Raw genomic sequence first — 14252 nt, 5'->3', positions numbered from 1 at the left:
CATATGAAACACATTTCTTTAATTTACTATCAAACATATATTTACAAGTATTTAATGCATCACATAAATAAAAAGTATTTTTCACCAAATAATGCTCTTTTTCGACACATGTCTGTAAACATCAAATCATCAAGATTGCGAAAATGCTATTTAAATGTGCTGTAATTAAATAATTTTAAATAAGTTAAATTTAATTTATCAAGTTAAAGTAACAAAAAAGCATATGTTGCTATGATTTGTTGATCATTTAATTGTTTACAGGGTATCCACAGAGGCCTTGTATATGCTATGGGACCCATATATTGAGCAAATAAAAACATTTGTTTTCATTGTTGTTGGGTTCTCTGTACCAAACTGGATGGCGCAACCTTGAAGCTCAGGGCCCCCTCGGGCTCATGGTAGTCATGGGCCCCTGGGCACTGACCCCGTTGGCTCGGTCAGTAATCCATCCCTGCACACAGTATCTGTATCATGATGATATAGTAGTTTGTACAAATACCCCTCTAATGACCTGCTGCATACTCAATAGTATGTACTTTCCATCACCAGTGGAGAACACACTAAAAGAGATGTGAATTGGATCGCAGCCTGGTCTCTCTGGGTTCATGTACTAGTCATCTTCAGCATTTTACAGATGAATCTGAAGGGGAATGTTTTTTCTCACAGCTAAAACATAATGTCCAAACACTTCAGCTGCTGTCAAACACATGTGATTTAAAAAAGCTGCACAGGTTCATAGTGGTGTTTGTGATTGTTACTGTTTTATTAGAGCCGTTGTGTTCCTCTTAAAGGGGTCATATGTCTTTGGTGTGTTATAAGTTGCTCATGCATGTATAAGTGAAAATTTAAGTGTCGTAACAAAAGAGGCATTCTATCTAAGCGAATGTAAACCCAGACCTGCCTTAAACGCCTCGTGTAACCACATCCCGGCGAATGTACAACACTTCGTAACATGATTTGACTTAAGACCTCCCAAATCTTAACGCAAGGGAGGTGTGCCTACTTGTAATTTTCATTGCATCGTCACCGCCGCAGTCATGTCGCGGCACTTCAGATTCGCAGCCTTTAAGAATATTTTCATTGTAAAAGACTTTGTTACGGACTAGCGCGAGTTGAGTTTGTCGTGTGATTGTGATCTGCAAATGCAGACACGCGTGCAATGTGAAAAAAGACAACATAAGTCTTAATAATAAGTACTAATGTTTCAACTTGAGGCAGCAGATGTCCTGTTTATAATGTCTTTTATTTAGTATTTATTTTGGGTTTATTGTCTTTGTTGAAAGACGAGACGTGGTGTAACACTTGTTGATCAAGAAGGGCAAAAGCGCTTGCGTTATTTATTAGCCTATGTTACCATTCCCTGCTGTAATACTAGCTTGTTTCTATCTCACACAAACTCTGTATAATGTATATGGTTGTTTGTTTAAAGTCTTTATAACGTCGTATATAAAAGGTAAAACAGTAAGATATCGTTTTTAACTATTTAACATAATATGTTTTTAATAAAACCTTACCAATTCTTTACTTCCTGCTCAAGTCGCACTGGCGAAGTTGATGTATCGGCTTTATCCTCTAAGTTTTCTGTATTAGATTCGGGCTCGAATTGATATTAGGAAGTACAATTGCTTGGGAACCTGATGTTCCGAATATGGTAAGAGGCGTTACATTACCTCACTTGCAGCCCTCGACCAATCACTCCACACTGGTTAAGCGGCCAATCATAGTACACCTTGCTTTTCAGAGCCATGAGCTTTGTAAAAAATCACGTTTCAGAGAGGCAGAGCAAAGAGGAGATACAAACATGTGCGGTATCTGGAAAATACAGCATTTTTTAACCTTAAATCGTGTATACACATTACATTACATCTAAAACAAACAATATTTTCGTTTTAGCCGTGTCATATGACCCCTTTAAATGTTGATTCTTTGCTTTGATAATTACTCACGATCTATATTTCCCCGCTGAACGATCCCGGCTAAAGCCTAAGCCCTGCCAAGATTATGCTACAAACCCTTTTCAGTTATCGGTTTGTTGGAAAATGCTGTGATAACGTTTCTTCACACACCTTCAGTCACACTTTAATGTGTGTGTGTGTTCTGAAGTTTATATGTGTGTGTTCTGAAATGATATGTAGACTACTGGGAGCATTTCAGATTTTCTCTCTGAGAACACATACATTTAGCATTATTGCATTATTTTTTATCTTGAAGGTTTTGAGCACAGTTATGATTTAGAATGTTTGTGAATTTGCTCTTAAGATGCATGTGATATACAAATATAATGTTTAAAATAGACCAATAAACTCCCTTTTTAGAACTAAAAAATTAGGGCTGTCAAACTTTAATTTAAAAAAATTAATTGCAATTAATCGCATCCAGAATAAAAGTTTGTGGTGACATAATAAATGTCTGTGTACTGTGCATATTCATTATTGATTTTATAAACACAAACACATACATGCATGTATTAAAGAAAAATATGAAATGAATAAATATTTGTATATAATTTTAATTATTGGTAAATCTAAATAAAAGAAAGTAAATATTTCCCATATATATATATATATATATATATATATATATATACGTGTATGTTCATGTGTTTATAAATACTAAATTAATATGCACAGAAAACATTATGTTTATTATGTAAACACACATCTTTTCTTTCCGGATACGATTTATCGTTTGACAGCCCTACTTAAAATCGGGATATTTTTTGCATCTTTTAGATAAATTATTTAAAATGTTTATATCAATAATGGACCACAACTCACAATTTCTACCCAATAAAACAAGCATACGAAGCATACGATTTTATAAGCTAGGCATATTTAAAAATATACATATTAGTTTAAAAAATATATATATACTTAAAATATCTCTATTTATTGTTAGCTTGTTTTAATGCCTGGTTTGTATTTTAAATAATAATAATAAAAAAATCTTCTTAAAGGCTCCTTGGAAGTTTGCTGAAGCTGTCTGGTTGAGAAACACTGGTGTATTTTTTCATATCTTGTTGTTTACTGGGTCGGGAACAGAATGTTAATGTATCTAAAATTCAGTGCTATGGGGATGTGTAAGTCAATCAGTTTAAGATTTAGGATTTATAATTTATAAACATGTTACTCATCTCGAAACATTGCTTTACATCATATAGTTTGTTGAGAATGGTGTGCTATTTCTACGTGAACAGATGTATGATTTTCCCTTGTAGACAAAAAATAAAAAATGCAGTATTACAATATATTATATAGAAATAGGATGTTTAAGAGACTTGGACCTGTATGCAACCACCTAGCAATTTCGTACATCATTGAAACTGCATAGCAACACCCTGACAACAGGCAAGACTATAAAATATATATAATACTGAAAACTTTGGTTCTGCTTAGATAGAAATCGTGACCTATTTGGATACATGTTTAAAAATACAGGAGCCTGCTCATTACTGTCATTGACCTTTCAGTGGTATTTGTGCATGTGGTGAAGGTGAGTCTGTGTCCCACCACAGAGTGTCGAATACTATATGAGATCTGTTGCATCTGCACTCTTATTTAGTTCCTCAACTTTGCCAGGTTTTTAAGATTCACCGTGTGTCTCCCTGCAGCTCTGTGTGGAGGTGATGTGCAGGGTCCAGAGGGAATTATCCTCTCTCCCGGGTTTCCAGAGCTCTATCCCAACTCATTAAACTGTACGTGGACAGTGGAGGTCAGTCATGGCAAAGGTACGTAACTGAGAGACTGCGCATTAATCTTTATGTGGTGTCAATAAAAGATGACAGTGTCCGAGCTGCGGATCAATCGTCACCTTAAATTTATCATCTGCACATCTCATGAATATATTGAAGGTGTGTTCTTAAATACATTTATGCATCTTCCTTTAAATGTACATCATTTATTTGAAAAAAATACTGTATTTAAGGTGAAGAGATGGGCCAGCAATGGAAAAGCTGGCCGTTTTCTGTTTTTTGCTTTGAGCGTTTGAGTTTTTAGAAGAATGCAAATCATTTACAAACTTTACCGTTAAACATTTTGTATCACTTCTTATTCATGGAGACTGTGGACGGTCTTTAACTTTAATTAACAGTAAACATCCTACTTCTAAACAAAATATATAAACAGAATCAGAAATCTGACAATGAAAGTGATGAATAAACTGCTGATCATGTTGTGCAGTTTTTACAGCATTTCTCTCTTGATGTGGTGACGGTTTGTGACAGTTGTCATCATATGATGTCCCTCCTCTTCTCAGGAGTGCAGTTCACGTTTCACGCCTTTCACCTGGAGGATCACCATGACTACCTGCTCCTGACCGAGAACAGCAGTTTCGTGCGCCCTCTTGCCCGGCTCACCGGTTCACAGCGACCCCCGCCAATCAACGCCGGCCTGTATGGCAACTTCAAGGCGCAGCTTCGCTTCATCTCTGACTTCTCCATCTCCTTCCAGGGATTCAACATCTCTTTTTCAGGTGAAAGAGATAAGCTCTTATCGAATGCTGTCTATGGCTGTTTACTATCCACACTGGTTCTATCAGTATACACTCTATAGTGTGTAGTGTGCACATTTGCTGTTTGCATAGAGCGTACAGATGATTTACATTTGCTGTAGTATCATACAACTCTTTCAATGAATCGTATCAAAGTCCGTTTACAGAAGTCGTGCCACTCGGCGGCCATGTTTGATTGACGATTGGCTTGTTTTACTGGAAGGCGTGACTTCCTTCGCTAGAGCGGCTATATTGAGCGTTGCATTCCTCGCCATTCATTGTAACGGAAGCGGTGCATCTTGTAAATATTAATATCTCTGGTCTTATGTATACAGTACTACATAGTATGCAGTGTGCACTACACTAGTGTTCCATTTCTAAATTATAGCCTGTGAAAAAAACAGTTTAAAGTCACGGTGAACCGTATGCTGCGATTGTTTTTACTTCTGTATTTTGATGCATTTCCGAGTAAAATGGTTGTGGCTTCATTTTTCTGTGCGATTTGATTGGATGTATAAATTTTTCCATTTTAAATTTTGAAATGGAGCTGGCAGTAGACCTACAGTTGAAGGGGAGGAGTTAACGGATGCTCCGCCCAAGCCGTCTAGTATACGTCATTTAATGTGCATAGTCATCACATGACAGAAGTGCATTTTCATACTTTAACTGAAGATTATGAGGGTACACGTGTTTTAAAAAGATAATGACTCACATTGATAAACTATTTCCAATAAATGCTGTGGTATTTCGTGAAGAAATAGCCATTTTAGGTAAAAGGTATTTTTTATTTCACTGGGACTTTAAAGTCAATCTAAAATCTAAATTCACCTTATTTATTTTGCTACTTTAGTTGTGAACAGTTCATCCGCGCAAGTAATTTTTGTAATTTTCTGCAAGCTAATGTAAGAATGAATGAGATTTTTTCCAGTCAGTTTGCATTAAAAAAACAAGCCACACTCTCTATTTTTCACATTAAGGTGTCATTATACTTTGAAATATGTCTAAGCACTGAAGTCGATTTCGACTTCTGGTTCATGCAGACAGATCTGCTTAATGTCATTCTTACATAAACCCAATGAGTTTCTTAGACTAAATTTACCTAAACAATAAGATTATTTTTAAATTTAAGAAAGAATGCAATTAATGTTATATTTTTTTCATGAAACACTAAATGTAAGAAAATAGATGCTTATAAAATTTATGCAAGAATGCTTTTGCATAAAACTTTCACAAAAAATCTTTTTGCTGGTGTCATGAAGAAGGCCTTCAGTGTTTATCATTTATTGGTGGAAAAATAATGTTGATTTTTAATCAGAGGACAAAATCCGAAGTTATTCTTGGGCGACAACTTCCACCATCCTTCAAATCTTTCTATGAAGAGTCTCTTCAGCCATTAGATATAGATGCTGCCTGGTACATTGATAAAAAAAATCGATTGGCAACAGCTTGAGTTGCGTCTCAGTGGTATATTGAAAGTGTGGGATTTATCAGCGATGCCTGCAGTGTCAACGTCATACTTCAGTAGTGAACTGCCGGCTGATATCAGCACTTGCTTCGGGCAGCGTTTTCCATTAGTCACAGATTCCTCACTGGCTCGTCCGCACCGCACGGTCACCAGCGCACGCCCGCCGGGTTCAACCAGTCTGCCGTCTAATGGAATTACTTCATATTTTGATGCCAAACAGGGAAAGAATCCTACATTACGTGGCAGCTGAATGTAAGTCAAAAACACCAAGAAGTTAATAGTATTTTGAAGCGGATTCACGAGCACAGATTATTTTTACGCTGTGTTCGTGACCCTGGTTAACAGCAGGTACTGGTAGAGGACTTTTATTTCAGATGACAGACTTTAAAGGAATAGCTCTAGGTTTTTTATTTATTTTTCATGTTTTATTGTGTTGAATTTTGTTAGTAAGCTGCATTTTTTTTGTTATTATTATTTGATTAAAAAAAACTGATGGCAGTTTGATTAATATTAATTGGAATACACATTGAAAAAAAAACTAGATTTTTAAGCATTTTTTAAACAAAGTTACCCGTTTTTGCAAACAAACTCTAGAAGTATTATTACAGTGCATCCGGAAAGTATTCACATCGCTTCACTTTGCCACATTTTGTAATTCATTATTTTCCTCAAAATTCTACAAACAATATCCCATAATGATAACTTGAAAGAAGTTTGTTTGAAATCTTTGCAAATTTATTAAAAATAAAAAACGAAAAAGTATTTATAGTAGAATATGAGCATAGCTGTGTATACGTAGATGCCACATTTGGCCGCTCCAGGCAAGATATGTCAGCCATCTTGGAACAGTCAACATTTCTCTTGCTTTTATCACTCGCAGTGAAAGTCAATGAGTTTTCCAAAATGCCACAATTGCACCTGGTTGTGAAAACCGACTAGAAGAAATGGGTTGGTTTGTGTTTTTGAAGTATTAAGGTCAAGTGGTTAATAATCAGAGTCCCCAAGAAGCAGTGGGTGCGCAGTACATTTTATAACAGCTAAGGGCGTTACTGAATGACGCGAAGCGGAGTGCCTAAAACCCCCTAAGTTAAAAAATGCACTGTATACCACTGCTTTACAGGGCTTATTGCTTTTATAAACCGTTTATTACTGTTTCATAAAATAAAGTCCATGTTTACATCCTGCAAAAACAAATTCTGTTTTGTCACGAATTAAAATTGCTTTTTAATTTTTTAATCTTCTTTTGTCTTTCATCAAAAAAAGTCCTGGAGTGACTTGCTGGCAGGTTTTCATTTTGGCAAACTTTTCCTGTAAAGTCAGAGTTATACCATTTTAGAGGACACGACATTGTGACAGCGGGCCAAGCAGTAAAGCGAGCCCATGGGTTTGACTGGTGTTTACACAACCATCATATACATTCATTAAGGGCTGAAGTTCTGAATACTCATACAATTATCCACGGTCCCAGCTCCTGTATTAGCCTAATAGAAATTCCCAGATGAAAACTAAGCTTGAACTTTAACTGGTATTGAATATTGATGGGTTTGACAGAAGCAGGCATGCATAATGTAAGAAAAATGAGGTGTGTAACCGCAGAAGACGACCTGCTACCATTAGCATTTTTTAGCATTGAGTTGAGAGAAAGTTCAAGAGCAGGAATCGATCGTTTTACATAATAAGAAATCTAGTGGTTATCTGTCCAGGTACACGCTGACACGCTGGAGGTGCTTTTATGCTAAACACGTCCGTGTTCCCAAAGTTCTTTTGAATATGGAGATATGAGATGATTGTTGCTCAGAGGAAGTAAAAAGGGACAAACAAGAGATTTGTGTTCTTTTGCCATTGACCGTCAAACTCTGTGCCGGAATCTCGTTTACACCACACCTGCGGTCCTCCGGATACGATTCCTCGTGTCATTTATGTCTGTAGAAAGATGATGAATTTTTCAATGATAAATCTAATACTTTCAGAGTTTGTGAAAGCCAGGGTTTTTTTCAATCTCTGTGATTTGACATCCTAAATTATAAACAATTCTCAAGACTAAACTCTGCAGCTGCAGAAACATCAAGGTCATAGGGTTCAATTCCCCAAATTTGTTTTAGTCATATAAATATTATTTGATAAACTGTATAACTTGAATAAAACTATGGGTTGAAGCAGGGCTTTTCAAACTGGGGTCTCTAGACTCCCAGGAGTCCTCCAGCATGTTTTAAGGGGTCCCCAGAATATTAAAAAACAAATAACAGCAAAAGTTGTACAATTCTAAGGCGAGATTGTTACAATTTTTATTTCTACAGACAATGTTGTCTTTATAAGTTCACTCTTACTATTTGTAGGTACATTAGTATTTGTCTAATGATTTAAATGCTTCTTTACACAAGGAAATAGATATGTATTTTAGAAAGGGGGTCCCTCGCAAAAGGTTTGTCATATTTGGCAGTAAAAACTCCCCCTGGGTTAAAGCATCTGCCAAATGCAATGCAATAAAAATGAAATGTAATTCCTTTTTATAACTTTTCTATCCCTAACATTGACCGATTTATTTAGTCTCATTGTGTACATTTTATAATACAGTAAAAGATGTGATGCACAACCTGAGAAACTGATTGCGGTTGTTTGTCTACTAAATGTGTTTCAGAATATGACCTGGAGCCCTGCGATGACCCCGGTGTGCCTCAGTTTGGCAGACACAGCGGCGGAAGTTTTGGCATCGGTGACACCCTGACGTTCTCCTGTGACCCCGGGTACCGGCTGCAGGGGGCTCGTGAGATCTCGTGTCTGGGCGGCGGGCGGCGCATATGGAGTGCACCTCTGCCAAGGTGTGTGGGTACGTGGTCAGCTGCTTCATTCGCTTCCAACTGTCTTCATGGTAGCATTTGAGGCAATAAACGTTTCAATAGTTTCGTACATAGTTGTCAACATTCAGTGACAAGTTATCTCAGAAATATTTTTTTCGCCTATTTGCCTTTTCATAATTCAATTTCCAATAACATACAGTACATGTGGGTTATTCTACAAGATGGATTGCACTCATATTTTTCTTTAGGTATCAGTGAAAATATGACATAGTTTTGTAAATGCATCCAATAACTTGGCCTTTCATTTTTCATTGTTTATTTTTCATCATAGTGGTGTTAATGCTCTATTTATTAGCAATGCATACAATAAAAAATATGACAATAAAAAGACTTTTAATCAATCTATTTATTTTGTCTATATTTTTATTTATTTTAATGTCTTAAATGACAATTTATTATCAAAAATGTATAATCAATTCATCAATTGTGGAATAGTTCTAAAATTATTTTAGTGCTACATGAATATACATTTTTATTATTATCTTTAATCATAATGATGATTTTGCTCTGTTTAATGTCCGAGAGCAAATAGTTTAATAGCAAATATGTATACAATAAATAATTCAACAAGACATACAACATATGACAATAAAAAGACAGTTTTTGTCTCTATATAAATTTGTCTTTTTTTCATTTAATTTTACATCTATATTGACATGAAGTTGTGGAATAGTTTGAAAAAGCTTTTGATGCTTTTCTGAATTCAAAATTTATATTTTTAGAAATATTATTACATTTTTCATATGCTTCTTGTAGTTTCATAATCTTGTCAACTTTGTATGTACAGCACGTCCAAAATTAGCTCTCAAAGTATATTTATTAAATAGCTAGAGATGCCACTTTAATTTAATGTTATTTGTCAGAATGTTTAAAATGCATAAAAGCGGACTGTGGACAGTATTAGTTCTGGTTCATTTGTCACTCGGGGAATAGAAGGTCAAGTGTGTCGTGTTGTTGGATACACTATTGACTCAAATGCAACTAATGAGGGACAATATATTTAAGATTTGTTTTAATAACCAGCTGCATGTTGATATGTTCTCTCTGTCAGATTTCTGCCTTTTATTTATAATCTTTAAACTCTTTTTACACGTTCCTGTTCCACTGTGTCCAATTGTTTGTAGCTGAGTGTGGAGCGACCGTGTCCAGGAACGCCGGTGTCCTGCTGTCTCCAAACTTCCCCCGGAATTATGAGAACAACCACGAGTGCATTTATAACATTCAGGTCCAGGCAGGAAAAGGGATCAACATTTCGTCCAGCACATTTAGTCTGGCTAAAGGTGACATGATCAAGGTAAATCTGCAAACTGACGTCAGAGATGTTTAGTCATGTCAAAGTTTCCCAGAGAAATCCTATAATGATAAACAAATAGCCTTGACAGAAGAATAATAAGATGAGGTTCACATCTCATCATTTATTATTGTCACTTCTTTATTATTAAAACATCAACTCTGCTTTAGATCATTTGCTTTGTTCTAGATTGACCTTCTATATGACTTGTGTGAGAACATAAAAACAGATGTTTTAAAGCAAAATCATAGAGTAGACTGAATCACTTTTGTGAATCATTCACTGGCACATTTACATAAACTGTGAGTCATCTAAATCCTGATTCAACAGTTTCTTTGCGTCATCATTCAGCATTGTTTTCTGTAGTCCCAATTATATTTGATATCGCCGCTGTTCTTTTAATACCTCAGCTTTCCAAATTCACAGTTTTTTAGGGAATTGATAAAAAACCTGTACTGTTTAAATGATTAAATACTGGATTGTCAATGCCCTTTTTTTTCTTTTCTTTTTTACAAAATTTACAAATTTTGATTTGTATTTACAAAACCCACTGACAAACATAATAGGAGACTGATAATAATGATTTACGGCAAAATAATAAAATCACAAAATAAGCAGATATGAGGTTTCAAAAGGACAGCAGGGATATGTTTGTCTAACTGTTTTGTTATTTACGATCATTATGATACGATTTATTTCATTTACAGATTACAATTACTTTATGAATTACATGTACTGTATTTCAGGAAATTAAAATAAACTGTTCTTTTTTAATAAATAAATACTTTGCGTGCTTGACAAGCACTTTTTAATGCTTTTTATTAGTTAGATATTTGCAAAACCCAGCGACAAACATAAAGGGTGACTAACAATGATTTATGGCAAAAAAAAATTAATCACGAAATATGGAGATACAAGGTTTTTTTCATATGGACAGCACACTGTAAAAAATATTTGCTTTTTTAACTTAAAATATTAAGTTATCCAGCTGCCTTAAAATATTTAGTTAATTCAAGTTAACACAACAATTTTACATCAAATTAATGTAATAAATAATATTTTTACATTGAATTAAGGCAAAATTTCAAGGCAGCCAGGTAACTTCATTTTTTAAGTTGAAAGGACAAATACATTTTTAAAATACAGTGATTATGTTTGTTGAACTATTTTGTTATTTATGGTCAAGACATGTTTGGTTGTTGTTGGGTTCCTCTGAAAATCATTTGTGGTCACACTCTTCTTCTGTCAGATTTATGACGGTCCTGACAACACGGCAGAAGTCCTGGGAGCTTTTTCGGGTTCCTCGATGTTGGGTCAGTCTCTGACTAGCACATCTAACCATCTGTGGCTGGAGTTTAACTCTGATCAAGAGGATACGGCCGGAGGATTTAAACTCATTTACAACAGTAAGATTTCACTTGTAAACACAAGCCACTCATCAGTTACGATTTACTAGCACATGTGTGTTTATCATGTGATAATCTGACCATGTCTTATGACTCAAATCAAAGACATGGAAAGCAGTTATTAGAAAATTCTGTGTTGTAATGACAGACGCAGATTCACAGAGAGATGGAGAAATAAAATGTTGCATTACCCGTCTCATCCCGTGCGTTTTCTCATTTTTCTCACCATCAGCAGAATGTTATTTTCAATGCTGTGTGTGCTCTACACGTACAAACACCTTTAAATGTGAACGAGATCCTTATGCAATCTCTCCATCTTTCTGTCAGAATCTCTTACCTCTCACACAGCGGAACATATTACCTCAATTAATGTTCATTTCTAGATTAATCTCTTCATTTCATTGTCAGCTTGAACTGTGTAATTTTCACAGCGCTCCCAAACTCACCTCACACACCCCGTGTATCTTTCATTCACTCTCTCTCTCTCTATCACTCCCACACACGGACATATAAGTGTTTTGAAAATGTAACTCTAGACGATTTCACGGGCAGCAACATAAACGTTACTGCACTTTTTTGGCCCAAACTTCCCGGACCTCCGCAAAGAGTAGAGTCCCTGCAGATTATTTCTGATAACAATCCGTCTGGAGCGCCGGGAGTTTCCTGTGCAGACACTGTTCATGGACCCAATCGCATACAGGAACACTATCACAAAGGGGTGGAGAGGGGAACACCACCCAGAACTCTATCGAAAACAGACCAGGTGGAGGCAGAACTGGAACAGAGGGGTGTTTGGTGGGCTACTCTTGCAGAAAAAATCCAAGTCTACTTTGTAGTTCCAGTCCGCCCCTGAGAAGAGCGGTTCTCTACCCATTTAACAAATTGTTTATGTAATATTATTAATATACAATAAACTTGTAAATGAATGTAAATGTAAATTAACTAGTGCTGTCAATCGATTAAAAAAAAATCTGATTAATCACACATTTGTTCTGTGATTAATCACGATTAATAACACACACCACGTTAATGTTTTTAAATATACTTTTACATTTTAATAATTTCACATTTAATCTCTAAATTAATGTAGGAATAAGAGATTTCTTTAACAACATCATTTTATGAATGAAAGCCAACGTTCTGATATTAGTACTGTGACTGATGTCTCCATTAAATTGATAATTTTGTCTTTATTTTAACATAAATTATAGTTGTTCAACATTGAAGTACAGTAAAATTGAGAGCTATCATGTCTAACCGGTAGAAAATATACAGAAATTGAATTAAGTTCTCAAACATTTTACAGTCTTTAATGCTAAATTCTAAATTAAATATACAATTTAAGCTACAAACCACATTGATTTCCTCTTTTCTTTTGTTCTACGAGTAACACTAGTGACCTGAGTCACAGCAGCAGGTTTAAGAACGCGGCCCCTTTAAGAGTTGACGCCCTTTCCCATTTTCACAACTCTTTTACGGTATTCTAAAAAAAAAGAAATTGCATGCGTTGATGCGTTAACAGCCCTTAAATTAATATAAATTAAACATTTAAACCGTTATATTTCTAGCCAGAAGGATAAACAAACATGGACCGGAAGTTAACTTTGAACCAGGTGCGTGTCCAAAAAAAACGTTGATAAATGAACACTACCACAGTGTTGAATAATCTGACCCTGATTTCGCTCTTGTGAATTGAACTCATGGTGTCCGTAGTAATGACCCAGCGTGAGATAAACATTATTGTGAGCGTTCTACAGCTTTGACTTTCAAAATAGAGGAATGTCACTGCTCATGTACTACATGACACTCTCAGAATTTCCTCTCAGCATCTTCTTTATAAATCGGCTGTCGGGTGGAGTAGTGTGTTTTAAATTGAATCATGCATTTAGATTTAGTGAAGAATTTGTGAACCATTTAGACAAAAATGGCATCGTGAAGCACCATTATCTTAGGAGTGTACTTGTGGAAGAATGCAATTCTAGACTCTCTCGGTTACTTGAAAACCATAGCTGTTCTTCATCCAAGAAACGGATGTCCTGGGGTCACGACCGCTTAATTATTTACTCTTTCAATACAAACTTGTGCCCTCCAGTCACGGCAGTATTGGTTTAGCACAAAGAACACAAGGTTCTCTGTGAAGGGTGCCAGGATCCAACATATTGCTTGTTACTGGAAATGCTTCATAGGTTTAAAGGAACGGTTCTTTCAAAATGTGCGACTTTGTTTCTTTTGCAGAACACAAAAGAAGATATTTTGAAGAATGCTGGGTACCGAACAACATTGACCCCCAATGACATTCATTATATGAAACATTTCTCAAAATATCTTCTTTTGTGTAAAAGGATACAGTGAATAATTGATGACAGATTTTTTATGCGTGGTTGAACTATCCCTTTAATCCTAATGTTAATAACTAAGCAACTGTCAGAATGTGAATTCAGTGGCATTGATGTGTTATTAGTAACAATGTGGTTAGTCAGGAAAGAGTTCACACTGTTAGCCGAGCAATTATGTCGTTCCTAACGGCCCAGATTTTCAGTGTCTTAATTAACAGACGCTGTGTCTGCCGCTTTATTGTCTCATAACATTATCAGTTTGCGTGTTCACATACATAAATGCGGATATTAATACAGCAGCGAGTTTGTAATTCTTTCTTGCTTTATGTGCATAACAAGGTTGCATTATGCAAACACAAAATTAAATTCATAATGCCGTTTCCGCCGGGACGGGAACTCCTGGCAGGC

The 14252-nt window shown here is 35.7% G+C and overlaps 1 protein-coding gene across 1 annotated transcript in view; it reads left to right on the top strand.

Annotated features, from left to right (window-relative positions):
* The window catches only part of csmd3a (CUB and Sushi multiple domains 3a), a 227882-nt gene that overhangs the window by 86126 nt on the left and 127504 nt on the right, over window positions 1-14252 (top strand). Inside the window, exons 19-23 of the mRNA XM_056762084.1 lie at window positions 3611-3727; window positions 4255-4470; window positions 8592-8780; window positions 9936-10105; window positions 11352-11508. Coding sequence (XP_056618062.1) covers window positions 3611-3727; window positions 4255-4470; window positions 8592-8780; window positions 9936-10105; window positions 11352-11508 — 849 coding nt within the window. The remainder of the gene's footprint in view (window positions 1-3610; window positions 3728-4254; window positions 4471-8591; window positions 8781-9935; window positions 10106-11351; window positions 11509-14252) is intronic.

Source organism: Triplophysa dalaica, chromosome 12 (assembly GCF_015846415.1).
Source record: "Triplophysa dalaica isolate WHDGS20190420 chromosome 12, ASM1584641v1, whole genome shotgun sequence".
Lineage (NCBI taxonomy): Eukaryota > Metazoa > Chordata > Actinopteri > Cypriniformes > Nemacheilidae > Triplophysa > Triplophysa dalaica.
The sequence above is the reverse complement of the archived record's forward strand: the minus strand, read 5'-3'. Positions and strand labels throughout refer to the sequence as shown.